Raw genomic sequence first — 16,696 nt, 5'->3', positions numbered from 1 at the left:
CTAGAACAAAGAGAAAGATCTTGGGTGGAACTGACAGGGCTTCCTGACTGCCTGGATGTGGGAACTGGAGGAAAAGAAGTCTGCTCCCTGGCTTGGGCAGACACATGGGTGGCAACACTATTAATGGCAATTGGAAGGTACAAGAGCAGGAATGCTGCTCTGTTGTTTCTGTTGTTGTTTTCAAGGAAAGATAATGAGTTTAGTATTAACATTTTGAGTTTGAGGTGGCTATAAGGCCTCCAGGTGGAACAGTCTGATAGGCAGGTCCTTAAGTGAGGGCCAGGGAAGGAGCTTTAGATTTGGGAGAAAGGAGCACATGTGTGGTTCTTGAAGACTCAAAATGAATGACATCACAAAGAATGAAGATTGGGAGAAACAGAGCCATGCTTTGAGGACAGAACTATGAGGAACCCAAACATTGAGAAGACTAGTTAAGAAGCAAAGCCAGAGAATCATCAGAGAGGTGAGAGGAGGAGAGAACCAGGAAAGGAAGGCCTTGTTTCTGAGGAGGAGGAGGAAGAACTTTGGCACATTGCAGCTACCTCTGCTCTGAAAATCAGCCAGTGTCATTTGTGATGGAATTCCTGAACATGGCCCAAGAAGACAGTAACTAGGAAGCCTGAAAACACACACACACACACACACACACACACACAGCGCTCTCAGATTACTTAAAATGTAAAACATGATAGCTTCTTTGCCCCCAAATTACAAGTTAATTATGGTCAGAGTTTGTGGAAGCAACAATAAACTAATAATGAAATACCGAGGCTGACTTTTTAGCAAACCAATTGTGGGATATTTGCTCACTCAGATTTTTTTTAAAAAAAGATGATATAGAGAAGGAAAATAAGTTTCTACCTTTTTGGATCACGTAGTCCTGAGAAAAACACTGAATGATAACAATTCTGACACAGGAAGATATAATTTTCAACTCTTAATGAATTAGAGTTAGACAGTGATCATAAGTGGCTGCTAAAGCCATTAAGCAAAAGGTTAAGGGGACCCTGATGATGAATGGCTCAGCCCATGGCCCAGGAACCCACTGTTAGTTTAGACTGTGCCACAGCGAGACATAGGCAAGATGATCTACCCCGTCACCTGGGGCAACAGCAAGTGCTCACACCATCCTCAAAGCAGGTGATTTAACAACCAGCTGGTGAAAAATCACAAGGAACAAACACAATACCCATGGAGCAACTAGCCACATCCAGAATGTGGGAAATCTACGGAACAAATGAGCTGGTTTCCTGACGGCTAAATGTCATGGAAAAGACATGGGAGGGAGGATTATCATAGATTAAAGAACGATTTTAAAGAAACTACAACCAAATAAAATGTGTGGGCTTTATTTGGATTTTAACGAAAATCAGCTAGTATTATTTTTCTTTACAAGAAATATTTTTTTTTCCTAAAAGATAATTAGGGACATTTAAGTGTTGATTAGATGAAATTTAGGAATTATAGTTCAAATCATTAGGTATAATAAATGCAGCGGTGGTCATAATATGATAAGCAGGATTTGCTTTAAACTATTTTAAAGGGGACAGAGTAGGGGAACAGTGTATGTAGGATATAGACGAGAAAATAACACAGAATTCTGATAATTGTAGAAGTTTGGGGTTTGGGCATATGAAACCTCCTTATACTATTTCTCTAGTTTTGTGGACATTATTTTTTTCAGTGCTAGAGATCCAATCCAGTGCCTTGTGCATACCAAGCAAGTATTCTATGGATGATCTACACCCCACAACCCCAGTTCTGTGTAATTTTGAACAATTTCATAATACAATATTCAAGATACAGTGGATAGATTGTTCTCCAGCCTGGACAGTCAGAGATCAGGGAAATGGGTGCGGTCTGCAGGAGGCAATGACGTCAGTATTTTGCTGAATAATGACATAATGAGAGTTCTGCTGGACATTAAAATGTGCTGTGTTAGAAAAGAATTCAGGGGACACAGTGGTTTGGGGAATAGTGGGCTAATGAAGCCCACAGTGACTCTGTGCTGCAGGATCCCCCCATATTTTTAAGCGCTGCTGCCTGTGTAGTTTCCATGTTTACTATGACTTAAGAGGAGAGATAGTAGCATGTAGATAGAACTTTTTATCCATGGGAATCTTTTTTATTTTTCTTTTTTACAAAGAGAATTTTTGCAGAGATACTTGAGGAAAAACTTGGGAAACCCAAGAGTAAGAGAACTTGAGCCTGGCAAATTGCTCATGTCGGAGAAAGACATGCTTGGTATATGGGCTGGGGGTTGGGGGGCAAACTGCTAACCCTGAGGCTGTGGCTTGATACTCAAGGGCCCAGGATTTTCTAGAACAGGGTCCAAGCCAGAGTGGTAGCCTCATATCTATGGGCTTTGTGCAAAGCTCATAAGCATCTGGACCTCAATTTTCTAGGCTGGAAATGGAATGTAATACCTTTTTTACTTGGTATTATGAAAATTTAATGGGATAACATATTCAAAAGTAATCTGCAAATGTCAAAATGCTTACAAATAGAAGCATTTAGCAAGGTACATAGAGTCCCTTGGTGTCTCCAGAGATGCAGGTGCAGGTAGAGCTGGTCAGGTGGGTGGGTAGAGAAGAGATTGGAATCTTATTCCTCTTCACTAATGAAGTTCTTGTGCTCATACCAGCCTATCTGAACATGAGTTCCAAGATGGGTTGGCCTAGCCTTTTCCCCTATGTATAATGCACTGTTTTTTAAAATAATCATCTTTCTTCCTACCCACTGAAATTAATTCTTTTCTGAGCAGAGCAACCATCTCAGTAAAAATAAGGGCATACGTTATCCTCAAGGTCACTGAGATTTGTTACAAAATAACAAGTCTTGGAAAATGTCTATGTTCACTTCTCTTTCTCTTCCTCATGTGTCCTAGTTATTTCCCTTCATCAGAGGAAAGCCCTGGACGTTTTAGGGGGCAGGAGAAGGGTGCACTGTATCCTTCAGCCTGTAATTCTTACCTCAGTCTGGACCATGTGAACCCTGTGAAGTCTTAGGTCATGCACAGCTCCATAAATGTCCACGGAGTCTTTGGAGTCTAACTGCTGAAGGATTCGGTCCAACGCAATAAAGGTTCCAGTCCTACCCACACCAGCACTAGAAGAGATGTGCAGGAAGATTCAGCCTTTTTATTAAATTGGCTTTTCAAGATTGAACCCAGAGACTCTGGCCCAACCTTTCTTTTTCTCTTCCAAGACATGGGAGAATATAGGAATATTTCTTTCTTTCAGAGAAACATTACCTAGAGTCCCAGTATTCCATCTCTTTTTTCCCTTCCTCCTCCTCCATTCCCTACCCCATCAAGGGTAAGTACCATTCTGCATTTGATGTGTATCATGTCCATGTTTGTTTTTATACTTTTCCTACATATATGTAGATCCATAAATAATATCTTTTATATGTTTCAAATATTTTACTAAAATGCTAACACATTTTATGTATCATTTGTCAATTTTTCTACTCCATATTGTATTTTGAGTTTTGTGCACGTTGTAGATCTAATTTCATTTAATCATTCTATAAGAATTCATAAGCCATTGATGATCCATTCCTTATAGGTAGACAATTTTAGTTTAGAGATCATTTTTAGTTTTTCTCTATCAAAAAGTCCGTTGCAATGGACATCTTTGTGCACACAGGTGACGACTAATCAAGGGCCTATGCTAGAAGAATAACTGCTGGGTTGGTTATAGGGTATCAACACTTGCAGCTTTGCCAGGGATTGCCAAATTGCTCCCCAAAGTGGTTGTTTAATCTGGGGGTTTTTGATTCTGAGCAAGTCGCTGATGACAAGATGAAATTATTCTCATCAACCCAGACAAAATTAGAGTTGGGAAGTTATGAGGGGGAGAATTCCTGCCTGCCCATTAGTGATATGTTCTTCCTCAAGAACTTTCTAAGTCCCTACAAGAATTTCCTTTTTGTTGACATGCACCTGATGCTTTGCCGACCTTTCAGGTATGCACCGATTTTGTAACAAGGTTTATCATATTCTTTAAGCCCGCAGCAATTCAGATATGAAGCTCTGGACAGGACATCAGCACTTCCACCAAATGCTGATACCAACTCTTGCTCAGGTCTCCAAGACCAATGAACTTTGTGTCCAAGTAGCATATATAAATCTCTCTCTCTTGCTTTAAAACTTTCCCTTGCCTCAACCTCTTTGAACACACCCATTGTTTACTATGCTACATTTCCCACGGCAATGTTGCACTGTTCCCAGATAAAGATTATTATTCTTTGGAGAATTTCCCTCTGGTTATTATGTAGGTTGACAATCAGATAAACAAGAACAGTTCTCTAATGATTCTGGATGAAATGCCTGTCATTCTTCGGAAAGCAGGAAGTCCTTGAGTGCCTCACATTCCCATTAAAAGTGTTGGCATTCCAATAATATATAAACTCAGAGCTCCTGGGGTGTTGTGCTGATTGGGAGAAAATTAGTGCACTTGACATTTCTCTTACTGTAGCAATTCCCCGGCTCTTTATTTATTAGTGCCATTCAGTTAGGGCTATCAAAGTGTTGTTGCAAACATTAATTAGCTAAACACCAGGCTCCCCAGAGAGAGAGAGAGAGAGAGAGAACACTTGTTAAGTTGATTTTATGGACAGACTATATGAAGCAAAGAGAAATGAAGATAGAACAGAAATTTAAGAGCAAAACTGGGTCTGCAGATGGCAAGTGCTATGCTGGGGCTGGAAGGTTTGTGTCTCCTAAACTGGTGCTTAGGCCCTGAGGGCTCCACCCTTATAGTTGAGATTAGTCTCTTATAAAAGGGCTGCAGGACAACAGCTAGGTCTTTTTGCCTTTCTGTTCCTTCCTGTGAGGACAAATCCTGTCCTCCTTCCTGGAGGACACAGCAGGGAGGCACTATCTTGGAATCAGACTGGACCCTCCAAAAATACTGAATCTGTCAGCACCTTAATCTTGGACTTCCCAGCCTCCTGAGCCGCAATAAGTAAATTTCTATTGTTTATAAGTTACTCAGTCTGTGGTGGTTTGTTATAGCAGCATCAATAAAGACATGCTACCAGAAAGGGATGGAGCCCAGATCAGGGGCTCTTGAAGGATTGGTGAGGTTAGTACAGGTGGAGGAGAGAAAGGAAGCCACTCCAAGGAGTGAGGATGGTAGGAGGCAAGGATAAGTGTGTACAGTCGCCTTCTGGCTGGAGTGGGAAGGGAGTTCTTGAGAACTCTGAAGGTGAGCTGGACCTTGGGAAGGGCATGGAAATCACTTAAGGATTTTGCATTTCATTCAGTAGGAAAAGGAACAAGAGGGAAAGAGAAGGAGAGAGCAGGATAGAAAGTGAGGGGGAGAGAGGTGGGAGGTGAAGAAAATGGAAAAGGAGAAGTCAGTGGAATGAGGTTGGGGAGCAGAAGGAAGAAGGACGTAAGAAATCCTCCCAGGCCTGATAGGTTGGCTGGCTCAGACACACCTTCCACCCACCACATTCCCCATGTTTGTGCCCTTTTTCAGACTCTGGGGCACAGTCCTTTCAGGGATGCCATCGTACTGTCTCCTAGGTTGGCACATACCTGCAGTGCACCACGGTGGGCCCAGCACCTGGAGTCCTATTGATGTAGTCCCTGACAGTTCTCACAAACTGGATGAGGGACTGGGTGGTCTCTGGGACTCCGTGGTCTGGCCACACTGTATAGTGAAAGTGACGGATGAGTCTGTTTGCATCAAGCTGCTCCTCCTATAAGAGCAGAGAGCAGGATAATCAGAGGAACGGCCCGCTGCAGACTCAAATTTGACAACTGTGCCATGTGAGAACGTCTGTGGGCTGAAACTATAGCTAAAGAGGAACCCACAAAAGTTAAGATTCACAGATCTCCATCTTTCCAAGTGGAGTGACTGAATGAAGTGAAGCAAACTAACGTACACTGCATATCTTAAACTCCCTGATGGTCCACTCAGGCAGCACCGACTCTGAGAGCATCTGCAGGATGAGGTCCCCATAGTAGAGGGAGTCCTGATCCGCTGGCCAGTAATGATCACACTTTACCTAGAAGAAGAAGACAGGAAAAAAAGTGAGTTGGGAAACAACTCCCGTGAGAAACTGGACTTTCCCTCCTCTAAATGCCTGAGTTAGGATCTAAAACAATTGGAGCAATTAACCTGCTCAAGGTCAGTACTGAAGATGGGCGACTGCTCCAAGGGACGGGGAGATGTTGCACAAGGCGCTCCCCATCCCACCTGGATTCCTTTACCTCTCCAGCACAGTGTTTTGTGGCTCGAGGTTTTTTTTCTTATTATCGATTTCTTCCGCATTCCAGTCCCACTAGCAGATAAACCAGGACTTACAATTTATTTACTGCTCTTTTTGAAGAATGATCCAGTCAAGCAGGGGAAGGCATTGTCTTCCTGGCTCTGTTTTGTTCATATTTTTATCAATTTTCTAGCTTGGGCCATGTGCCAAGAGATCTTTGAGAAGTCCGAATTGTTAGCTAAGCTTGTCTTTTCATATGCAAAGAAAGGAGAGAGGGGACTGTGGACACTATTTATTTATTTTTGCATTTTGTCTGGGAGTATTTATACATTTATTTGTAAATGGATGTTTTGTAAGTTATGTGCATTTGTTAGGACTATGTATTTGTGTATGAAGATATGTATAATGAATACTGTGCACGTGGCTTTTATTCTAGTAATTATGATAAGCTATCCCAGGTGTAAAGATAGAATACATTTCTAGGTTTTACATACAAACATATTTATATGGTCACATACATATTTTAGTTGTCCCATTAAGCATATAGTTAATATGTGTCTCTATATTAAACTAAGCTAGTTTTGCTGAGGACATACATGTCTCACTGCAGCATGAATGACCTAAGAGACATTTGGAAATCCAACGTGTATTTACCAAGTACTTCATATGTGATTTCTCTTTTAATCCTAAAATCAACCATATAAAGTAGAGGAATCTAAGTGCTGTATTAGAAGTTTGCATGATTTGTCCAGATACTTTTTGCTTTGCCTCTGCTGACACAGCCTACTTCTTTCTTGAGAGCAGGGACAGGCCCCTTGACTCTTGCAGTCTCTCTTCCCTAGCTGTGCTCCGAAGGATGGAGCAGATGAGGCTAGGCACTCTTACTGACAGTGTCATGGCCACTTCTGACAATCCCAGTCCTCACGGGGAGAAAGCTTTGACAGAAACTTCAGGCCCAGAACAAGAACTGGAATCACCTGGATTTCCCGTTAGAGCCTTTCACAACTGAGTGGCTTAATTAACTAGCAACATTCTCAAGCATCTGCATTTTGTTTCATGGGGTACAGCTTAGGATTGGGGTCCGGATGGGGGCAGGTGTGAATTCCATCTGGATGGCGAAAAGCAAAGGTGGGAAGTCAGGGCGGCTGTTCACTCACCCGGCCCTTCTCAACACACTGGGTCACCATGACAATGTTGTGAACGTTCTGTTCCCACACCATTTTCCAGAAGTCATCCTTGGTGCCAGGAAGCGGTCCCTGAGTAGCGATGTATTCTCTTCTGAAGTTGTTGCCCTGTGGATGAATTTACAATATGGAAAAGCTGGGAACAATGGGCTTCTTCAGAACTGTAAACAAAGAGTCAGCTCTGCAGATCAGATGATCTGGAGGTCTCTGCCAGGACCCTGACTCCAGAGAAAGATACTTACACAAGTGTCAAGGCTTGAAAGCAGGAAGGACAAAGGCCAGAACATTGAACTATTGTTAAGAGCTAAACTTCCCTTAATCAGGCTGGGTCTATTCTAAAAGGCAAATGGAGGACTCAGGCAGTGATCTCGAAAACCCTTCACCTCAATTATGTGATTGTGTGTGCGTGTGTGTAAACTGTTTGAGGAACTGACTTTTTGATATTTGGGATAATTGATAATACAATAATTTGATGTCACGAAGGAGAAGATTTCTGTGTGTGTGGTGTGTCTCCCTGGTGACTGAACCCAGGGCACTCTACCACTAAGCTAGATCCCAAGCCCTTTTTCTTTTCTCTTCTTCTTTCTTCTTCTTTCCTCCTCCTCCTCCTCCTCCTCCTCCTCCTTCGTCTCCTTCTCCTTCTCCTTCTCCTTCTTCTTCCTCTTCCTCCTCTTCTTCTTCCTCTTCTTCTTCTCCTCTTCTTCCTCTTCCTCTTCTTCTTCTTCTTTTTTTTTTTAGACATGGTCTCTCTAAGTTGCTCAGCCTGGCCTCAAACTTGCTATCCTTCTGCCTCAGCCTCCTGAGTTGCTGAGGTGACAGGTTCATATCACTGCTCCCAGCTATGCAAGAGAAGCTTAACCACTATTTATTTGTCGCAGTTCCACCAAACAGTGTGCTGTGGGTCAGGACTTCCACAGACACTATACTAACTATACTAATACTATACTAATACTAACCATAATTCTATGAGCTAGGGTCTTTCTTCCCACTCATCCTGCACTCCCAGCAATGCAGAATTACCTGTAAATCTTGGTTAAACTTGCTTTCTCTCCTCATCTATCCACAGGGTCTCCATGTTCTGTCAACTCTGCCACTGGGAACCCAACCCACCAAACACTGCCTCTCATCTGACTATCCCTACGTATCCTTAGCAGGTTGGTCCGCTCCACTGAGCTTCCTTTCTCTTTTTCTCAGCTGGGTGATATTCTCCTCTTTGATGATCTGTGGCAACCTCTACCCTCTCACTATTCAAAGAGTGCTCCTCTGGCCACCAGCAATGGGATCACACAGGACCTTGTCAGAAAGGCAGAATCCCAGGCGCCACCTCAGTGCTGCTGACTCATTCTGACTTTTAACAAGATCCCTGGATGGTGCTGATATATGGTGATGGTGGAGAGGCACAGCTCTACCAGTTTCTACTGGCACTGCCTTGTATTTTCCTGTCCTGGTAGTTCCTTTAGGGTCGGGATCTCATCCTTGTACACAGCTCAGTGTTTGACCTACAGTTAGCACTTAACTAATTGGTGCTTATTGAGTGAATGAATGATTTTTGAAGGAAATATAATTACCCTAAGTTTTCAGAAAAGGAAATGGAGACCTGGTAAACCAGCAAGGGATAGAAGTGGGATTCAAATTTGACGCTTAGAACTTCTTCTGCTGCAATGTAAGTTGGCAAGATGCTAGCCAGGATCAAAGTCCAAAAGTTTGACACAACCTTTGAGGTGTGTCTGTGGTTTTCAGAAATTCAAATAACAAGACTGACTTCCCTAGTAAGACAGCCTTAGCAGTGGAGGTCCATCTTCCATGGATCTTGTCAAAGGGGGACAGAGAAAACAACCATTGGAAATGTATCCTGGGTGGACGGTCATTGCATATTACTATGGCCATTGTGAAAAATGGGGCTCAGCAGTGATTGAATTGAATTGCCTGCATTTTATGGCAATCAGACATGGTCTTCTACAAATCTAAAAATGTTTCCAGACCTGAGGGCAGTGGGAACATGCAGGAGGAGAGGTATTTCCAGTATAGCTACCTGTTAAAGCTTCATCTCGTGGTTAGTGGCTACTTACTGGGACATAGCTGGCATTGATGTAGTCGGAGCACGGGTCATCATCTACGTTGGACAGCTTCACTCTTGAGGCATCATCTGGAAGGAAGTTTGTTGAGAGATTTGTTGCTACATGCTGGGGTGGCTTTTTTTTTTTTTTTTGTAGCATATGGTATCTGATGTCTCTTATCTCTGATCTCCACAACAGTCATAAGGAGGTGTTTTTAATCTCCATTTTACAGGTGAGGCTCAGACATGATAACTAACCTGCCCCATGTTGCACAGGTGGCACAGGAGACAATATGTAGCCTCAACTGTACCTTCCTTTGCAATGTTAATGACACTTGCCAAACTGGAGTGGCCAGTTCCCTTTCACTGATGGAGTAAATACAATCCAGAAAGATTACCTTCTGTTCCTTTACCTAGTGCAGTCAGGATAATTTTTTATAAAAACTGTGAACTAGAGATTTTGCTAAGAAAACCTAGATCAACTTGATGTCAGAGCCCTGCTGTTAACTCCACTGCTACTCTCAGCCACGAAGGAGAAATAGCAGGTCCACAAGAAATCACAGCAGCAGCAGAGTATCCTCAGAACCAGAATTGAAGCTGGTAGTTATCCTTCTGGAGAAAAGTGCAGTAACATGCAAGTCATTCCTTATTAAAGTCATCCGGAGCCTGAGATCCTCCATTTCCAGTTCTGCCATATTTCTTTAGCCTCGTTTTATTCTTGGAAAAGAGCAGAAATGGCTAGAGGCAGACAGTGTCACAAATTTCAACACAAAACTTACAGGGCAATATATTGTTGTATCGATTTTTCCCTCTATTTTCCGGCAAGAGTGCGATGTCACACGACTGGTTTCGACCCACGTCTTTTAAGTCCTATTGCGTCAGAAATAAGTTTGAAAGTGGAAAATGTGAAAAAGAATAACAGACTTTGAGATTGATAATAATATAAAAACACATACACTAGTATGCTTATTACTGCTTGTAGAATGCCTAGTATTCTCCGTGCACTATCTCTGATCCCTTCAATAGCTCCAAATGGGAATATTCTTATCATCATCTTACAGATGAGGCTTAGACAGGATAACTAATGTACTTTAGGTCACGCAAGTGGCAAAACTGGAAATCAAATCCAAAGCCTGAACACTTTTTTGCCAAACCACATTGTTTTCCAGGCAAGCAAATGGCCAGACTGGATAACGGATGGTTTTAGGTTTTGCATTTGACATTTGTTAATTCTTTCTTACCATCTGATCCTGGTAGCACTTGGTTTGCTGTGCTATTCTGGAACTCTGAGATTAGGTGGTTTATTGTGCAGGGAATGGTTTCAATCACAAAAACACTCAGCTGGGACCCTAAGTATCATTGTAACTCCCAAGTCCAATCAGCCGCTGATTCCACAGTAAAGGTCAGAAAGGATATAATACGGGGTAAAAAATGGGAGTTCATAACCCACTTGAATCAAATGTATGAAATATGATATGTCAAGAGCTTTGTAATGTTTTGAACAACCAATAAAAAAAAAAGGATATTCTGCTAAGAACCAGGGGTGTTAAGGCTTCGTGGCACCTAAGTAGTACCTCATATTCCTTGGATAGAAGGTAGTTGGAGTCAGCCTGCAGCTTCATGAAATGCCCTTCAAACTGATTTACTTTTATGGGGCTGTAGAAACAAACAGAAAAAGAGAATTACTGAAGAAAAGAGGAAATGCTATAACCAGCCTGCATTGTATTTTAAAAGCAAATAATAAAGTAATTAATGTGTTTTCTCTTACCAAGAAGTTTTCCGGTTACTGTGAAGAAGCCAAAAGAAGAAAGGCCTTGTTAGCAAATCTCACACAACGCCACTTTTCAATAAATTAAATAAAAGAAAATGTGTCACTTACCCTTTCTGGCCCAGATTCAAGTGGACAGATAATGGTCGATCCCTACGAATGCTCAGGCGGGCAGAGGGCCTTTCTCGACCATGGCTGAAATGTAAGGCAAAAGATTTTTAGTCTGATCATTCTTGATTTGAACAATTTTTTTTCCCCATTTATGGTAAGGCTGTGCATGTTTGAGCAAATGTAGATTTTTCAGTATTCATGTATCTTTGCACTCAGCCAACATCTCTTTGAGGGAGGAACAGGGGAGGAAGAACATTAAAAAGTGGATCTTTCTCACTTAGAAACGGATCTCTATAATAACTGAAGATCTCTGCCTCCTGGTTTTTGGCTACGGGTCATAATCACTTCCTACACTCTCAATAAATCTTTTCTTAAAAAATAAAAAATTCCCAAACCAGTAAACCATAAATGCCAGACATAACTACAAGAGAGCACATTGTGCCATATTAAAAAAAAAAAATCACCAAAAGAAGAGGACGTGGCATTGGGGCCACATGCTATTTTCTTCTTTTTGGCTTCTTCTTAAATTAGGATGGCAGATACGAGCCATGAAATGGTGTTGTCAACCAGATTTTTCAGGATATTTCAGAAAAGAGCTTGGGCATGCAATTGGCAAAATCTCTGTCTTCATGAGGATATGAACCAACAAAAAAAATTATTCTTTGCAAAATGAGTTATTTCATATTTAAATACTACTAAGGGTCAAATTTATCAATGGTACATGGCGGTGGAGGAGGATGAAAAAGGGAGTTGTTATTTTACGTTTTGACTTTTGTTTTTACTGAGAAAACAATGGAGATTTAACCTGGGGAAATTATTTCTCCTTCTTACTGTTCAAGCTCAAGCGTATTTTCAGTTGCATCTCTGAAACTGTGGGCCCGGTCACCAAAGGGTTCTTTGACTTACCTTGTTTTCCGTCTGCAGATGAAGAAGGCAACGAGAGCCACCAACATGCCAATTAAAAACAGGCCAGCACTCACACCTTCAATGACTCCAAACAAGGGCTCTGCAGTAATCCAGATGGAAAGAACACAGCCAGGTGGGAAAATCAGTGTAGGGGAACCAATAAAAGAGCTACGTAACCCAATCCCCAAAAACCAAATGCCAAATGTTTTCTCTGATATGAGGATGCTGATCCATAATGGGGACCGGGTGGGGGCAGTGGGGGTGGAGCATGGAAGGAATGGAGGAACTTTAGATTGGGCAAAGGGGATGGAGGGGAAGGGAGAGGGCATAGGGGTAGGAAAGATGATGGAATGAGATGCACATCATTACCCTAGGTACATATATGAAGATACAAATGGTGTGACTCTGCTTTGTATACAACCAGAGACATGAAGAATTGTGCTCTATGTGTGTAACATGAATTGAAATGCATTCTGCTGACATATATAACAAATTAGAATAAAAAAAGAGAGCTATGGAGGCTATTTCCAGGGAATGATATCACAAGTATAATTCAAATATGCACCTGAGAAGGTGAAATAGAAGAAATGTTGGCTACTACCCTGCCTGTCACAGGCAGACAAGTTAAGGGAAAAGTTCATTAACTTTTGAAGTTAATGATACACGGCTTATTAAGGAATTTTGGAATTTCTGTTTTATCTGAAGCTTGGAGCACCTGAGATAAAAGCCACATGTTTGTCACCCAGATAAAGATGCGATTTCATTTACAGGAATCATGCTATAGAGCATCGGGGGCTTTAACAAATCCAGAGAATTGCTCTGGAATTATTTTAACACAATCTCATTATCTTGTATGATATTGCCACTGGGAGTTTATGAATAGGTAAACTCCTATTTTGTTTGCTTGTTTGTTTTTGTTTTTCTTTCAAGGCAAGTCTCTTGATGTTGCCAATCTGGCCTTGAACTTCTGGGTTCAAGCAATTTTCTTGCCTTAGCCTCCTGAGTAGCTAGGACTACAGGTATGTACTCTTGACCAGCTTGCCCCGGCTCTCACTGCTCTTCCCCTGACCATGCTGGGGTTTGAACAAAAGGCCTTGTGAATGCTAGACAATGCTCTACCACTGAGCTACATTCCTATATTTTTTACAGTTTTATTGAAATATAATTTACACACCAAATAATTCACTCATTTAAATTGTACTATTCAATAGCTTTTAGTAGTCACAAAAGAGTTTTTAAAATATCACCACAATAAATTTAACATATTTTTTATCAACTCCAAAAGAAAACCCCATGTCTATTAGCAGTCACTCCCATTCCTCTTTCCCAGGCCCTGGCAACCAGTACTCTACTTTCAATGTCTATGGATTTGCCTATTCTGGACATTTCATATAAATAGGAATCATAAATGTGTAGCCTTTTGTGATTGGCTTCTTCCACTTAGCATAATGTGTTCAGGATTCAACCAAATAGCATATAGGAATATTTCATTCTTTTTAATGGATAAATAATTTTCTCATCATATGGATATATCAGTTTTTTTTTTTTTTTTTGGCTGTTGTTAGTTTTTTTTGTGTGTGTGTGGGTCCAGGGTTTTTCACATGCTAGGTGAACTCTCTACTAACAGAGATATATCCTCACCCCACACCTACATATACATTTATCATTTCCACAAGCAACATTTGAGGGTTCCAATTCTCCATATTCTCACTATTGTCTTTTTGATTATTAATGTTCTAGTGATTATGAAGTGTCTTATTGTTGCTTTGATTTGCATTTCCCTAATGACTAAAGATGTTAAATGTCTTTTCCAATACTTACTGGCCATTTGCACATCTTTGTGCAAATTTCTACTCAGCTCCTTTGCCATATTTAAGTTGTGCTACTTGTCTCTTTATTAATGAGTTGTAGGTTAAGAGTTCTTTGTGTATTTTGAATTCTCAATCCTTATCAGGTATATGATTTACAAATATTTTCTCCATTTGTGGGTTGTCTTTTCACTTGATGGTGTTCTTTCAAGCATTGAAAGTCTTTGCGGTTAACTCCAATACATTTACTTTTTCTTTTGTTGCATTGTTTTTATATCTGAGAAATAATTTTTTAACTCAAGGTCACATAATTTACTTCCATGTTTTCTTTTAAATGTGTTAATGTTTATCTCTCACATTTAGGTCTATAGAGTAGCCTGTTTTTGGAGTTACATTTTAAGACCTTGGATTTATTATCTCATGTTGCTTTTCAATACTCATCAAATCAATGCAATAATCTTTCTTTTAATATGCTTAATATTCTATTTTGAATGCATGTATAGTGTATTCCTTTACTGGATTACATAAAATTTCTGTTGTCTAAAAATATTTCACATGGGAAAGAATTACGTTTACAGAGTCCTGACTTAACATCAAATTATAAGTGAATACATCAAAATCCTCTTAGCTGGGTTTTGATCCTTCTTTGGTCTGAAAAGTGGAAGATTATCCCTGTCTTTGGCATAGATAGATAGGAAGGTTTGTGGGGTGAGCTACGTTTGTCATGCAGCAGGGGAGACTCTTTCAGCTCTAAAGAACTTCCCTAGACCAAGAGACCAGCACTATAGCACACGGGCCACCCACGGGAAAGCTGGGACAGACAATGGTGTCAAGGAACAAGGTGATGAAAGAGATGCTATTCTCAGCATGATGGAAATATTCCGAGACAGTGCAGTGCAGAGGCTGTGTGCTCAGGAGGAAAGGGCTGGAAGCACAGCCGTGCCATCTTGGGCAAGTTACTGAGCTCTTGGAGCCTCAAGTCCTCACCTTTAAAATGGAGATGATAAAAGCAGTGAATTCAAAAGGCAGTAGTGAGGATTGGACAAGTTATTCTATGTGGAATGCTTAACACCGCAGCTCCACAGAGGAGGTGCCCAGCAAATACTAGCCATTTTATTATTGAGACTTTCCCATGAGCACACCAAAGATGTTTCTTTCATAAATTTATGTAAAGCCTTTTAAAATTAACATTTTTATTATTTTTTTCATGGTGCTTGGAATTAAATCCAGGGCCTCATGCATGCTAGGCTAGCATTCTATCACTGAGCTACATCATTTTTTAACACCTAGTTCTTTAAATTAACATTTTTAAATAGTGAAAAAATAACACGTAAGAAGCAAATGAAGAAAAATCACCTATAACACTACTACTTTGAGATACTTGTCATTAATACTTTGTTGTTTTTTATCTAGTCTTTTTTCATATGTCTAGGTGTTCCTCAGTTTTTGAGGGTGATTGGTTCTGAGCCATTTCTGTCAGGATATCAAAATTCATGGTTGGTCAAGTCCTTTATATAAAATGATATAGTGTATAACCTGTGCACTTCCTCTCTATGCATTCAGTCATCTCCAGATTTCTACAATATGTAAAAATATAAATGCTTTGTCAATAGTTTCTATACTATACTGTTTAGGGAATAATGATAAGAAAATCTCTGTACATGTTGAGTACAGACACAACTTTTTCCCAAAATATTTGCAATATACAATGAATTCAGAGAGTTGACTGTATGTGCATATGTACATTTCTAATCATAACAGAAAGCTTTTCATACCAATTTACATTTTGGCCTGGACTAGATCTTTATTTTAATGTTTTTCAATTGCTGTTTTTTTTTTAAAAAAACAATTTTTTCTAACCCTAATAGAAAAAAAATCTTGTACTGCATCTTCTTATCTAGGTTGGTCTCCCACAGAAGTTGTGCAATCTCCCTAATCCACATCAGCTCATGATCATCAAAGATAAAGTTCCATGTGAAAATAATGTTCCTCCTACCAATCAGGAAAGTCACCAGCTCTCCCCCTACAGGTGACACAGTGGCTGGCAGAACACAGGGGTGGATGGAAAGGTTAGCCTTACCTGACTCAGTGGTAATAGGCAAAGAGAAAAATGTGTCAGAATAGAGTGGCTTTGTGAATTCTTTCAGGTCTTCATCAAACAGCTGAGTAAAAGCCCGAATGCTGATTCTGAAAAGAAATCAGATTTACTCAAGATTTATTAAGTGCAAATTAACAGAACTGATTGAAAAATGTGTACAAGGAGAAACAGGGTGGGCATCTAGTCATTGCATATGGAGGGTGAATATAAATTATGGAATTAGATAAACCCAGGTTCATGCATTCATTCATTGAGGTAGTCATCAAATACTTATTGAGCTCCTGCTGTATGCTAGTTCCTGTTCTAGGAGCTAGGGATACTGCAAAGGAACGAATCAGACAATAAATCCACAAACACAATATGGCAGATGGTAATGTATGATTTGAAAAAGAAAAGAGCGGCTTAAGGAAGATGTAAAGCAATAGGAATGGAGACTGTAGGACTGATTTACTTGGTATGGTTAGTGAAGGTCTTCATTATAAGAAGATATTTTCACAGAAATCTGAGGAAAGAGTGTGTGGGTGGTGGGGGAGGGCAGGC

The 16,696-nt window shown here is 40.5% G+C and overlaps 1 protein-coding gene across 2 annotated transcripts in view; it reads right to left on the bottom strand.

Annotated features, from left to right (window-relative positions):
- The window catches only part of Ptprb (protein tyrosine phosphatase receptor type B), a 121,587-nt gene that overhangs the window by 11,660 nt on the left and 93,231 nt on the right, over positions 1–16,696 (bottom strand). For both annotated transcript variants that reach the window (XM_078053131.1, XM_078053132.1), the window contains 11 exons: positions 16,139–16,245; positions 12,251–12,350; positions 11,345–11,428; positions 11,234–11,251; positions 11,040–11,121; positions 10,245–10,335; positions 9,479–9,555; positions 7,383–7,517; positions 5,899–6,021; positions 5,549–5,712; positions 2,973–3,108 (listed from right to left, as the gene is read on the bottom strand). In XM_078053131.1, coding sequence (XP_077909257.1) covers positions 2,973–3,108; positions 5,549–5,712; positions 5,899–6,021; positions 7,383–7,517; positions 9,479–9,555; positions 10,245–10,335; positions 11,040–11,121; positions 11,234–11,251; positions 11,345–11,428; positions 12,251–12,350; positions 16,139–16,245 — 1,117 coding nt within the window. The remainder of the gene's footprint in view (positions 1–2,972; positions 3,109–5,548; positions 5,713–5,898; positions 6,022–7,382; positions 7,518–9,478; positions 9,556–10,244; positions 10,336–11,039; positions 11,122–11,233; positions 11,252–11,344; positions 11,429–12,250; positions 12,351–16,138; positions 16,246–16,696) is intronic.

The sequence above is a fragment of the Ictidomys tridecemlineatus genome, chromosome 6 (assembly GCF_052094955.1).
Source record: "Ictidomys tridecemlineatus isolate mIctTri1 chromosome 6, mIctTri1.hap1, whole genome shotgun sequence".
In the NCBI taxonomy this organism is placed as follows: Eukaryota; Metazoa; Chordata; class Mammalia; order Rodentia; family Sciuridae; genus Ictidomys; species Ictidomys tridecemlineatus.
The sequence above is the reverse complement of the archived record's forward strand: the minus strand, read 5'-3'. Positions and strand labels throughout refer to the sequence as shown.